This window comes from Neophocaena asiaeorientalis, unplaced genomic scaffold (assembly GCF_003031525.2).
Source record: "Neophocaena asiaeorientalis asiaeorientalis breed wild unplaced genomic scaffold, Neophocaena_asiaeorientalis_V1.1 scaffold123, whole genome shotgun sequence".
In the NCBI taxonomy this organism is placed as follows: domain Eukaryota; kingdom Metazoa; phylum Chordata; class Mammalia; order Artiodactyla; family Phocoenidae; genus Neophocaena; species Neophocaena asiaeorientalis.
In genome coordinates this window covers 2,071,336-2,084,058 of record NW_020173666.1, presented here as the reverse complement: position 1 = coordinate 2,084,058, position 12,723 = coordinate 2,071,336, and the positions used below count along the sequence as shown (strand labels likewise).

General features: G+C 44.7%; 1 protein-coding gene across 3 annotated transcripts in view; it reads left to right on the top strand.

Moving 5' to 3' along the window:
* EPM2A (EPM2A glucan phosphatase, laforin) overlaps positions 1-11,107 on the top strand; it is a 97,607-nt gene extending 86,500 nt beyond the window's left edge. For all 3 annotated transcript variants that reach the window (XM_024747953.1, XM_024747954.1, XM_024747955.1), the window contains exons 3-4: positions 446-687; positions 8,668-11,107. In XM_024747953.1, coding sequence (XP_024603721.1) covers positions 446-687; positions 8,668-8,945 — 520 coding nt within the window. In that variant the 3' untranslated portion in view covers positions 8,946-11,107. The remainder of the gene's footprint in view (positions 1-445; positions 688-8,667) is intronic.
* Positions 11,108-12,723: the final 1,616 nt, after the last annotated feature.

Below are 12,723 nucleotides of genomic sequence, written 5' to 3'. Positions count from 1 at the left end.
TTCTGTTAACCTCATGCTATTTGAAATTTTTGTGTAGAGTTTTAAACAGGAATGAATGCTGAATTTTAGCACATATTTTCCAGAATTAATCATAGGAGTTTTACATTTAATTTGTTAGTATTTGAAATATGTTGATGGGTTTCCTAATATTGAACCACATATACATTCCTGGAATAGGTATAACTTGGTGGACGTACTTTAATATATTGCTAGATTTGGTTTGCTAATGCTTATTTCCTGGCGTTCTAGTTAATTGAATCATTTGTTTCCCCCAAAACACCACCACCAGTATTTCAGTCTTTTGCTAATAATATTGGTTCTCATATTCTTAATACAGCTTTTCCTGTTCCAGCTTTAAAGGTTAATTGCCTTTTAACACTACATGTTTTATGCAGCTCCTATAACACCAACAATAGTAATAGTTGACTCCATGTGTTCTTATTAGAATTCTACCAAATATCTGGCTGGGTAGCTGCCCTCGCCAAGTGGAACATGTAACCATCAAACTGAAGCATGAACTGGGGATTACGGCTGTAATGAACTTCCAGACAGAATGGGATATTGTACAGAATTCCTCAGGCTGTAACCGCTACCCAGAACCCATGACTCCTGACACTATGATTAAGCTGTATAAGGAAGAAGGCCTGGCCTACATCTGGATGCCGACACCGGATATGAGCACTGAAGGTAAGCATGAGAAGGAGCTTTCTGGCTCCTCATTGAATGTGTTTCAAAGAAGCCCTTGCTGGTTTTTCGCCTGTCTGTCTGTCTATCTGTCTGCCTATCTACCTACCTACCTTGCTGTCTATAATTGAATGACCTAAATGTGAATGACAGATATGGAATAAATATAAGGTTTTTGGTTTAATTTATTTAATATATATATCTTTTGACACCTTGGCTTAGATTCTGTTTAACATGGGTCCTTTGATTTATTTATTCATTAAACATGTATTTACTGTGTATCAACTATGTGTGGGGCCCTAGGCTGGTGGTTGGGAATACAACAGTGAGGAAAAGCAGGCACAACTCCTGTCCTCATGGAGCTTCTAGTTCTATAGGGCAGACAAGCGTTAATCAAATGACTACAAATAGAGTTGTAAAGCTATGATGAGTTTTTGGTTAGAAAGATACATAGATATTGCTGTGAGAGCCTAGGCAGGCAAATCAGACCTAGGAAGAAGGGCCAGAGAAGGTTTTCTCAGGTGTGTTTGAGCTGAGATCTGAAGCGGGAGTTGGCACGGGTGAGGTGGGAAAGAGGCTTCCAGGCAGAGGGAACAGCTTGGGAAGAATTCCCGTTGCAGGAGAGCACAGAGTGTTGGAGGAACTGAAAGAAGGCCAGTTTGGCTGCAGGGCTGGGAAGGAGGAGACAGAGTCTTGCAGGATTTGGGGCACAATAAAAACTTTAGATGCTATCCTAAAGCAGTGAGAAGCAGTTGAAAGGGCGGGAGGCTGGGAGATGTCAAGTTAACTTTTCTTTTCCCCTCTAAAAGTGCCCTTCGTTTGCAGTGTAGAGAATGTCGGAGTGGGCCCCAGCTGATCTGGGGACGCCAGTTAGGAGGCGACTGCAGTAGGTAAGGTGAGAGATAATGAGAGAGAACGCAGCTCGGGGCAGGGTGGCAATAGTGACGCTTCATTTACTGCACAAACACTGGCTGAGCGTGTCTTTGTGAAGAGGGAAGTAGGGTGTGACATGGATGCTGCCAGGGAAACAGAGATAAATAGGCACACTTTTTTTTTTTTTTTTGGGCTGTGTTGGGTCTTCATTGCTGCACACGGGCTTTCTCTAGTTGCGGCGAGCGGGGGCTACTCTTCGTTGCGGTGCGCGGGCTTCTCATCGCGGTGGCTTCTCTTGTTGCAGAGCACGGGCTCTAGGCGCCCGGGCTTCAGTAGTTGTGGCACGTGGGCTCAGTAGTTGTGGCTCATGGGCTTAGCTGCTCTGTGGCATGTGGAAACTTCCCAGACCAGGGCTCAAACCCTTGTCCCCCGCAATGGCAGGCGTATTCTTAACCACTGCACCACCAAGGAAGCCCAAGGCACACTTTTGATCTCATGGTAAGAGGCAGTAAGGCAAGTTCAAAACTAATTATAGTAGAAAGAAGAATGTGATGAGAGAGATGAGCCCTGCGCACTAGAAGGGTTATAGCGTGGGAGGAGCTCTTTTACGGCAGAGCGCAGGGAGGCTACATGAGTATCCTGGGATTTGAGGTGGGCGTAGCAGGTCCAGGTAGAGGGAGAGAGAGCATGCCAGGTGGAAGGAACAACCAAGGCCCAGAGGCATGGTATTTTAGAGGAACGATCTGTATGTCAGCCTGGCTGTGGAGGAGGGTTCTTGTTTGTAGAAAGGAGTGGAGCCAAGAGAACAAGTTACACGAATCATATCAACCAGATGTCAGCAGGGGGCAGCAGAGAGCTATGGACTGGTGCAGGCTGAGGGAGTTTGGTGAACTGCTATTCTGGGGGAAAGAAGGAAGACAGTGATGGCCAGGGAGGAAGCGTCTCTATCATCAGCCCTCTTCCCCGCAAAGTACATTATGTATCAAACACTCTTCTCAGTAATTTCATACATTAGCTCATTTAATTCTCAAGACAAGAGTCCAGGCAGATGTTGTAGTTATCTGCATTTTGCAGAGGAAGAGAATGAGGTACAAAAAAGTTAAGTAACCTGGCCTGTGTCACATAGCAGAGACACAGCCTGGATTTCAACCCAGGCAGTCAGGCTCAGAACATTGCTCCTGACACCATATGATGAAGCTTCTCTACGTGCTCACGTGGACTCTTCATGCACTTTCTGCAGACCACCACCCGCACTTCAGTCTGTCACGTACATCGTCAGCTGGAGTTAGACAAAGTCACGAGTTTCCAGGGAGGTAGCTTGTCACCCCAGAGTGTCCCAGGACCTTGGCCATCTTGGCTCTTAATGAATCTTTATGGTCCTCCTGTCTGGGCTAGACCCCTTTGTGGGTCTGTCTGAACTGAACTGTCACTGGGGATGTATAATTTTTCTTCCTGAAGGAGGAGATAGTTTGGTTACTCTTCTTGGTAATTAATGCCGATCCAAAGGAGCTTGATTCAGCTGCAAGAGCTCTGTCTTTTTTCAAGGAATTAAAAAAAAAAAAAAAACCCACCTTATTTGCACAGAAGAGCCCTGGTCGAATCTAGGCCATATCTGCCCTGTCCAGTTTGTTTCTCTGGTTTCAAAATGGAGAAGGTCGTTAGGACAGTGTGCCTGTAGCTTCTTGGGAGTGTTTTGATTTTTGCTTCTTTGGTCGTCATCTTAGAGCATTGTTATCCTGTTGGAGTAGGATGTGAGACGAGGCTCAGAGAAGCTGAGATGAATATGGCCTGCTCCACCCCATGCACTGATTCTCCAGAACCCTGCTGACTGATAGGCAATTTGCTCGATAGTTTGGGAATATACAGAAGCCTGGTGGAAAATTCTACCTCCAAAGACCCGCTGTAATGGTATTAAAACCTTTGTCAGGGGTGGGGTGGGGTGGGGGAGGTTACGGAGTCACCAGGACCCAGTCATACAACGGAGTGTCTTCCACCCTGAGGCACTTTGGAAACATGAAATGGCAGCAAAATGAAAGCTCCCACTTGAAAAAGGCCAAACCCCAAGACTAAATAAAGGGTTTCTTTGGTTCAGCATAACCTGGGGGAGTAATCAAAGAGTTAACAACACTCCTGAGTCGCCGAGGAATTTCTGACCAATAGATCAATCTCCGTGGCTCACAACATTAGCACAATGAACACACAGATTAATTCAGCTGAATATTTTTAGAACTCTAGAGAAAAATCCATCTGGAAGTGTTTTGAGCCGCAGCATAATGCTGTCAGATAAAGTCTGAGAAAGAAGACAGTTTGTTAGGCCTGACTGTCACCACTGGTTGTCACAGCCCTGGTACAGTCAACTGTGCCATCGATTCTTTCTCTTGTACTTTTTGTCCTATGCAGTGGGACTGGGGCTGTTTAGGGTTTTCCTTTTCTTTTCTTTTCTTTTGATTTGTGTCTTTCACCTGAGGAACAAAAAGCTCCCAAATCTAGCACTCACCTGAAAACATAAAATCTGTTCATTAAAAGTCAGTTTTCCTTCACACGGGAAGTACTCAGATTGGGTTTTGACCTCTGTAAGCGCAGTGCTGTTTATAACAAATGGTTTACCCTTGTCTCCCAAATGGGTTAACATGCTCCCCAGAGCCACTCATCTGTGGTCACAGTCTTAGTTCTTTCTCTGACTCAGCATGCTAAATTCAGTGCTGCCATGAGGCGGAGACACTGGCCTTGGAGCCTCACCGCCCGGGCTTGAGCCTTATCACCATCGTGTGATACGGGCAGGCTTGTTCCTGCACTTGGAAAATGGGGAATAATAATTGCAGACTTACACGGTTATAACAATAGAATAAAATAATTGATATGAAAGTGCTTTCAGAATTCCAAAGTTGGGACTATAATATTAGTGCCAAGTTCTTCAGTTTCTACGTTACAGATAACATAGACCTTATCAATATTAAGGAAAAGAAGATATGCTCAAATAAAATAGTAATATATTCAGCGATAAATCTGCCTCTGGATTAAGAAAGGAAAGATGTGTGTGTGTGAGTGTGTGTGTGTGTGTGTGTGTGTGTGTGTGTGTTGGAAGGCTGAAAGTTGTGCCAGGAATGATTTCGTTCAGGGTCAGACTTAGGTCAACCTCAGATATCTTTAGGGACCCCCCACTCCCACTTATTTCAGGCCCCCTCATGCCTCAGGCTGCCCCACCATGCCCTTGTCCCCTTTCTCACCTGTGCTTGCTTGCTCATTGCATGTTTTCAGGTAGCTTTTAATCATTCCAGAGTTGGATTAGCCTGGAGGAGATGTGGACCAGAAATTTAGATAAGAGGGGTCTCGGACTGTCTCAGATCAAATCGGTATTAACGGGTTTTTTTACATTGTTTTAATTCATGTATTTAATGAGTGTTTATTGAGCATCTGTGGAGAGTCAAGGCTTGTTTTAAATTCCAAAGTAAGAATCACAGATGGTAGAGTGTTTTGTTGGACCTGCACAGGCTTTAAAATTTTCAACTTAGTTGCCAACACTTAAAATTTGGAATATTTCACATTAAAAAATCAGTGGTTCTCTTTTGCCTTGGGGTGTTATTGTTTTTAAAAATGGAAACATTTTATCAAATTAAATTCTATATGGAGCCTAAATATATGAAACATAAAAATTAGGGGATCTGGTTGACGCTGGCTTTACTGTGTGAGCCCTGACCCTGGGGACCGTCTTGTGATTCCTTGGTGGGTTACGTATTAGCTCAGCCTCCCTAGGATGGGTTTTCAAGCAGAAGGACATGCGCCTGTAGGGCACAGATGGCCCCTCTAGGGTAGGGGCAGAGGTGCTGAGTCTCACAGAGGGTGTTACTGTCCCACAGGAGTGAGAGCCGCAGCATGACCAGGTAAGTGGGGGGCAGGGACTGACTGAAAATTCAGATTGACAGCATAGTGGCTAGCAAGTGCCATTGACCAGGTAGGTTAGGGAAGGACAGTAGTACAGAGGTTAAAACCAGAGGCTTTAGAATCTGGATGGCTGGGTTGGAGGTGGCCATTAGGGAATAACCTTGGGCAAATCTCAGATATAACTGAGGATAATAATAGTACCAACCTCATAGCTGTTGAGAGGTAGCCATAAAGGAGCTATTGCACACAGAGTGCTTAGATCAGCGCTTGGCAGGTAGAAGAGCCTCAGTATGTGTTAGCTGTCATCAATCAAAACAGGGTCAAAGTAAAGGAGGGCTCCAGCTGAAGCCAGGCTGAGAGGGGTGGGCCCCCTAGACAGACTGCTTCTCTGGTGCTCCTTTTTATTCTTTATTCATTCTTTATGTTATTTAAATAATTGTTTGACAGTTCTTAAGTGGGACGGCCGAGTGATTCTAGGAGAAGACCACTGGTGGGTGAGACCTGTGTTTAAACTGGGAGCCTGCTGGAGTTTCCACGTGGCAGCTGACATTTACATTCCAGGATTATGTGTCTGAGCTTACTGAACCTTAAACTAACACAAATCCCTTTTCAACTTCTAAGCTGTGTACATACCTGTTGAAGAATCTTTTACAGATAAAAAGGAGAGGGGGAGATACTAGGTCATTTCGGCCATTTGGTGCAGACCCTTCCTTGGGGAACCTCTGGCCAGGGTGAAGGTCAGCGGAAGGGATCCTGATGGGTCCATATAGACGTGGCCGGGGCAGGCTGGCTCCACGGATGCTGCAAGAGCTGAGCATTGACTCTGGGACTCTGCAGCAGCTCCTCCTGCAAATGTCCACTGTGGTTTACTTGTGTATTTGGCATTTGATGGAAACCCATATTAAAAATGTTTATGTTTATTTCCTGGCAATGAACATGGTAACTGGAGAGGCAGCCGTAACAGGGAACTTGAAAAGTGATGCCAACTTTGGCAGAAGCAGGAGTGACCCAAGCTTCCCAGATCCGTCACTGGTAGTTCCCTTCCTGGACAACATCACTTGAAGTAAACCTCTAACATGCCCTCAGCGGAACAAAAGCTGTGCCCTTGAACAGGCCTCACCCTTATCAGCAGGGCCACTCAAACAGACCTTGGAGGTTTTGCCGCCTCTGATCCCTCAACTCAAATGGTGGACCAAATAGTCCTTTCCCTGAGACATACAGTGAGACACCTCTCTGGTACATATGGTGTCTTCTGCCTTGTTACATCTCCGGAGATACTTACTGCCTCTAGGAGAGGGCCATGAGTAACTGACTGAATGGCAGGCCCACCTAGCTCTAACCTCAGATCACCCTGCAACCAAGCGCAGAAGCATAGATCAATTAAAGTTTATGTTTGGACTCTGAGAAATCAATCAAGGCTTGGAGCTGGTGTGTCTCCAATTCAGATGCCTTCAGGGACAAGGCAGGGAACATGAAAGTGTGGCAACAGGTACTGGCAAGAGATGGAGCTTCAGGAACTTCAAAGTGTGCTCTGCCTCAAGCATTCCTGTTAAAAGCATCTCTAAACTGCCGCGTGGGGCCTTCAGATCCCTTAGTCAGAGGCAGCAACAGAGCACCAGGAGAAATTAGAATATTATCTGGCTTCCATATAGATCTCCTGCTCTGATCCCAGAGCAGGCTGAGCCTGAAGCCAAGTGCTAGCCCCCTCCCACCCGCTGCCCCAGCAGGGAGGTGACTTCAGGCCACAATGGGATTTTGGTAACTCTCTCCTTCTAAGGTGGTGATGCCTGATTGCAATGTGTTGTGTTGGTCCCTGCAAGGCACTTTAAAAAAGGACATCTAAGGAAAGTCTAAACTTCCTTGAGCAGCTCTCATGGGAGAATTCCAGGCCTCATGAAACCATTTGAGGGAGGGGTTTTTCCCACCTCTGCCGTCATCCAACGGGATGGCAATGTGAGGGCTGGACAGGGCATTCTCTGTGGCCCTTGGAAGATCGCCCCAGGACTGTGGTGTCTCCATGTGGTTGAGGATGAGAGCAGCTGGAGAATGTGAGGTCATAGCACAGAGTTTTCATCCAGGACTCTGTATAGTTTCCCTCTTTAATTGCTTCTTGAAGCAATTTATAATGACCATCCTCCACTCTCCAAAATAATGCACTAAATTCATTTTGCTCTGAGAATCTATGAGCAGAAGAAACTCCAGGCATCCAGGAGTGTGCTGGTTGTAGGCGGCTCTCTGTCCCTAGAATGATGAAAAGGGCCTGAGTCCAACGAGCCTCAGCAGAGCATTGTATATCCCGTCTCAGTGTGACGAGGGGAAGACGTTGGATCCTCTAATCATCAAGATAGTAGCCATAGAGCAGCAACACCTATAATCATAATTGCACAGTAAAGGAGAAATTGGATCCCTCTTTTTGTTTGTTTTGGTTTTTTTTTGCGGTACGCGGGCCTTTCACTGTTGTGGCCTCTCCTGTTGCGGAGCACAGGCTCCGGACGCGCAGGCTCAGCGGCCATGGCTCACGGGCCCAGCCGTTCCGCGGCACGTGGGATCCTCCCGGACCGGGGCACGAACCCGTGTCCCCTGCATCGGCAGGCGGACTCTCAACCACTGCGCCACCAGGGAAGCCCTGAATCCGTTTTAATACACACTGCATCGTGAGGGAATACATGAATGACTGGCTATCCCACATGTATCAGTTAATAAGTTAGCCATTTCATTGGACAAATTAAAATTAGCCTATGTTGAGAGAGCCAGATTGACTCCTTTAACCAATGTGGACTAACTCTGTTTTGGATTTACCTGGAAGATGCTTTTGGATTAAAGGAAATTCAGGTGACAGGACCTGTGAGCTTCTCTTTGAAATCCTTTAAACCTCTGCCCAGTCTGTACAGACCATTCTGATGAATGTAAAAATCCATTCTTCTGAGGATAGGCGGTAGTGAAATTATCTTTGAAGGGAGATTTGCACGGATGCAGACGTCATTCAAAGGAAAATCAAGTGAAGGTTCAGAGCTGACCTATTGCCTCTGGCTGCTCTTTCCACTTTATAATTAGCAGGTTTTGGTCTTGTCTCACCTTTTCTTTCAAAACAAAGGAGTGAAGCAAGCTCCAACATCCCTGCCCCTCCCGCCAAAACATTGTGATTTCTCGGTGCTCTGGAGGAGTGACTATTAGCGGCAACAGGGAGTTCACTTCTCACTGGTCTGTGCTGTGCTCTCTCAATCCCAGGCCGTGTCCAGATGCTGCCACAGGCGGTGTGTCTCCTCCATGCGCTGCTTGAGAACGGACACACCGTGTACGTGCACTGCAACGCCGGGGTGGGCCGCTCCACCGCCGCCATCTGCGGCTGGCTCCAGTACGTGCTGGGATGGAATCGCAGGAAGGTGCAGTACTTCCTCGTGGCCAAAAGGCCGGCTGTGTACATTGATGAAGACGCCTTGGCCCGGGCAGAGGAAGACTTTTATCAGAAATTTGGGAAGGTTCGGTCTTCTATATGCGATGTATAGGTGACGGATCTGCCTCCCCTCCCTCCCGGTTTCCTTATGAAGTCTGGAGTGATGCTTGTAAATGACCTAGAAACCAAGATTCTTCCTCAACTGGAAAGACGGGTCTTGGCTTCTCCCCTGACCTGCCTTCTTTAGTCTGGCACTGACTTTTGGTTACGCTTTGGTTGAGCTGTATCTTCTTTGGAATATTTTACAAAGGAAGCTGTAATTGACACACAAGAAAAGTCCACAAGCAGCTGAACTGTGCAGTGTGGTTCTGGCATCAGACAGAAAGTGAATGGGTGCAGTTCTGTGCCTGCAGGCAGCTCGGCCCCTGCAGCATGGTGGCTGCTGTGCGGTACTGTGAATGCACGACTGCCCTTGCTTGTTGTGTTGTGACTTGTCTTGCGGAAGAAAAGGTTGGGAGTTATGTAGATGGCATCACTGCGTGTGTCCATGCACACACACACACACACACACACGTACACACACACACACGTACATACATGCTCAGCTTTTCTGCTGAACTGAGATGGAATTATAAAGTAAGAAGGTTGGTCATTTGACCAAAGAAGGGAATAAGTGTGGGCGGGAGCCTAGGCTATGATAAAGTAAGAGCCTCGTATGACCCAAAGTGATGACTTTCTAGATTTTTTTTTTTTTTTGCATTCTGCTTCATGGTTGTTAAAATGTGTTCCAAGGCCTCGCCTTCCTTCTCTACCCACAACCCTGTGTGACAGCCTCAGTAGCATTATTATCTCTATTTGTTTTAGCTGAGGCTCCGGAAGCAGAGGGAGCGTGCCCAAGGTCTCATGGCTGGTGAGGGACAAGCTGGAGTTTATCACCCGGGTTTATTTGACTCCGCTCTTTTTCAACACAACCTGTGGTTTTGCCAGCACAGAGTTCAGTCTCTGTCAGAGGAAGGTCGATTTTTTTGCAGCAGTTTTTACAGTAAGAAATGGAACAGCGTTCTGACCAGTTGCCATAGAATTCAGGAAAGCAGTTATCCTAATTTAAACCATGGGAGCTGTCTCAAGGCCAGAGTGGCCTGAGCCATACATAGCTCACAAGAGGAGCTGTATTCCCAAAAGAGCCCCAAGTGCCAAAGTCCACAGACAATTGTTCCACAGTTTAGGAGTGATCCACAGTTTAGGAATGATAACATAGGCGTTATCCCTCAGTTTAATACAAAACAGTTACTGTGCCTCCAGATTATGCAACTCACTATCCTGGGTTCTATAGGAAATATAAAGATTAATAAGATGTTGTCTTCAAAAAGCTCATAGCCTAGAAAAAGCCCTGTGTTCAATCAGGTGCACTGCAGGATTGAACTAGTAATGATTTGCTGGAATGCGGAAGGGGAAGTAACTTTTATTGGGTACTTCTTATGTGCTAGATGCTTTAAATCTTATTTAATGTAATCTTCATGGTACCTTATGAGGGAGATTTTATTTTCTTCATTACACAGATGAGGAAACTAAGACCCAGAGAGATTAAATCAACTGTCCTCTATCACATGGTGAATAAATAGATGAAATAAGATACAAAACTAGATTTGTCTGACTCAAAGCCCATACTTTTTCTGTTAAACTAAAATGCTTATTTATTTTTCTCCTCCTCCTTTTCTTCCATAAACATTTATTGATAGATATGAGAGACTCTGATTTAGGAAGTATGGGGAAAAGCAGGACGAAAGGTAAGTCCCAGTGGAGTTCAGAGGAGGGAGAGGCATCTTATAACTGGGACTCAAAGGCGATGGCATTTAATTTGGGCAGAGAAGGCTAGACAGTACACATGTATCCTAGTTTTACAAAGTTAGATTTATAAGCCAGGATTAAGTAATGTGAAGTCTAGTTCTCTTGCTAAAAATAAGTAGAAATAACTATGGTATTCGAGTAACCCATAGTCATAATGTGTTATGTAAAATTTAATCTTAAAAATGGAATATTTTTAACTAATTATATAAATGTGTGTGTGTGAGAGTTTCTTGAATGCCTATGAAGTCCAGCTACGTAACCTCCACCATAGAAAGACTTTTTTGGGGTGGATTTTCCCCTTTTTTGCTTTGATAGACAAAATCAGTTTAGGGCTATTGAAAATGTTTTGGAAAAACTTCTCATCCTCAATGAATGGAATGTCCAATGTATTTCAAAATCACCTGGAGCTTTTATTAAATAAAAGCATAAAAATGACCTCTGTGTACAGGATTTTTTTAAAAATGTTGTTAATTTAGTCTGAAATCCAGAAGAACAAACTGTGTTTCCTTATTTGTCAAAAGAGGCATTCGGTCGAGCTAAATTGTTTTTTCCTTGTCGCTCTCATTAGCTGATCAAAACTGGCAGTTACAGGACAAAAGAAAGTCAAAGGTGAGGCCACCACAGAGAAGTGAGGATGGAAAGCTCAAGGGTGTGTCAGAGAAAATCAAAGCAGATGTTGTGCCACTAGCTGCTCGTCACTGGCATTAACAAAACTTTCCAGTTACAGATTTTTCAAAGAACAACATAAGATCTCACTCAGGGTAAAGAGATGTCCCAATAAGTTTACTTTCTTTTAGACTTGAAACATTATCCTTCAATTATTTTGTGTGCTAATGTTAGGAAAAATTTAAGAAAAGAAACGCTCTTTTGACTAACATTAAGGTGTGGGTGAAAACCACTTGGCTTGGCCTAAGAAATAATGATGAAAAAATGTGGTTAGGACTTTGGAACCTATAAAGAAGTAATGAAAGGAAACATCGAGGACGAGCTAGCTAGGAAATGAGAACTTCCACACATGAAAGAATACTGAATAGCTAAACGTAGAGTCAGTTTGATCAAAAGTTAAAGCTGAAAGTATCTTTGAAGATAATCTGTTTAATTACTTTATTTTATAGAGGAGCAAGCTAAGTCTCAGAGACCTCAAATGGGTCTTCCTGCCGCAAAAAGCTTTAATTGAGGGTGGTGGAAAGGGATGAGCTAGGTAGATAGGTCAGGAGATTTATTGCGGTATTGAGGGGTCATAGGAAAGTTCATGGGAGTGAGAGCAGACAGTATTGTTAGTGGGGAAGAGTTAGTGGGAAGATTAATGGAAACTAGAGTAAGTGGAAGAAAAGTGGCTAAAACGAGAAAAAGCAAAAGGCAGCGAAGTTTCCAAAAGAAGAAAAAGCAGGTGGTTCCTTTCATAACGATACTATTGGGGGGATTGAGAAGGAAGATGTGCATGTAGAAACAGGCATTTAGGGTCAAGTTTATGTTCCCAGGATAGGGGGTCATGCTAAGTATCCATCTATAATACTTCTCTTTGGGACTAAATCACAGTAGGAAAAGGGACCAGTCTGATGTAATGTGCTGACCAAATAGAGGGGAGGGATGCACAGAGGTTTATTACCTGCTGGGAAAAAGAGAAAATCTGATAGGAGATGGGACTAAGAATAAAATGGGAAGGACTGATGCATCTACCTTTCATTACAACAATAATAATGGCAATAATAATAAAGGGAAAAAGCAGAACAACTTTGTTCTTTCCTTCCCCAATTACTCCAGCACTCTTTCCCAACTCGTTTAATGGAAATATGCTTCCAGAGTCTCAGGTTCAAACCTCAGAGACATTCTTAACTCCATTCTTTCTTTCAAACATCACATTTAATCCATCAGGAAAACCTGTCACCTCTCCTGTTAAAATATCTATAGCCTGACTATGTTTTACCTCTTCCCCCAAACCACCCTAGGTAGAGCCACCATGATCTCTAGACTGGACCTCAGAAACAGCCTCCTACCTGCTCTGCCTGTGTCTTGCCTTCCCTCTCCCTCTGCCTCTACTA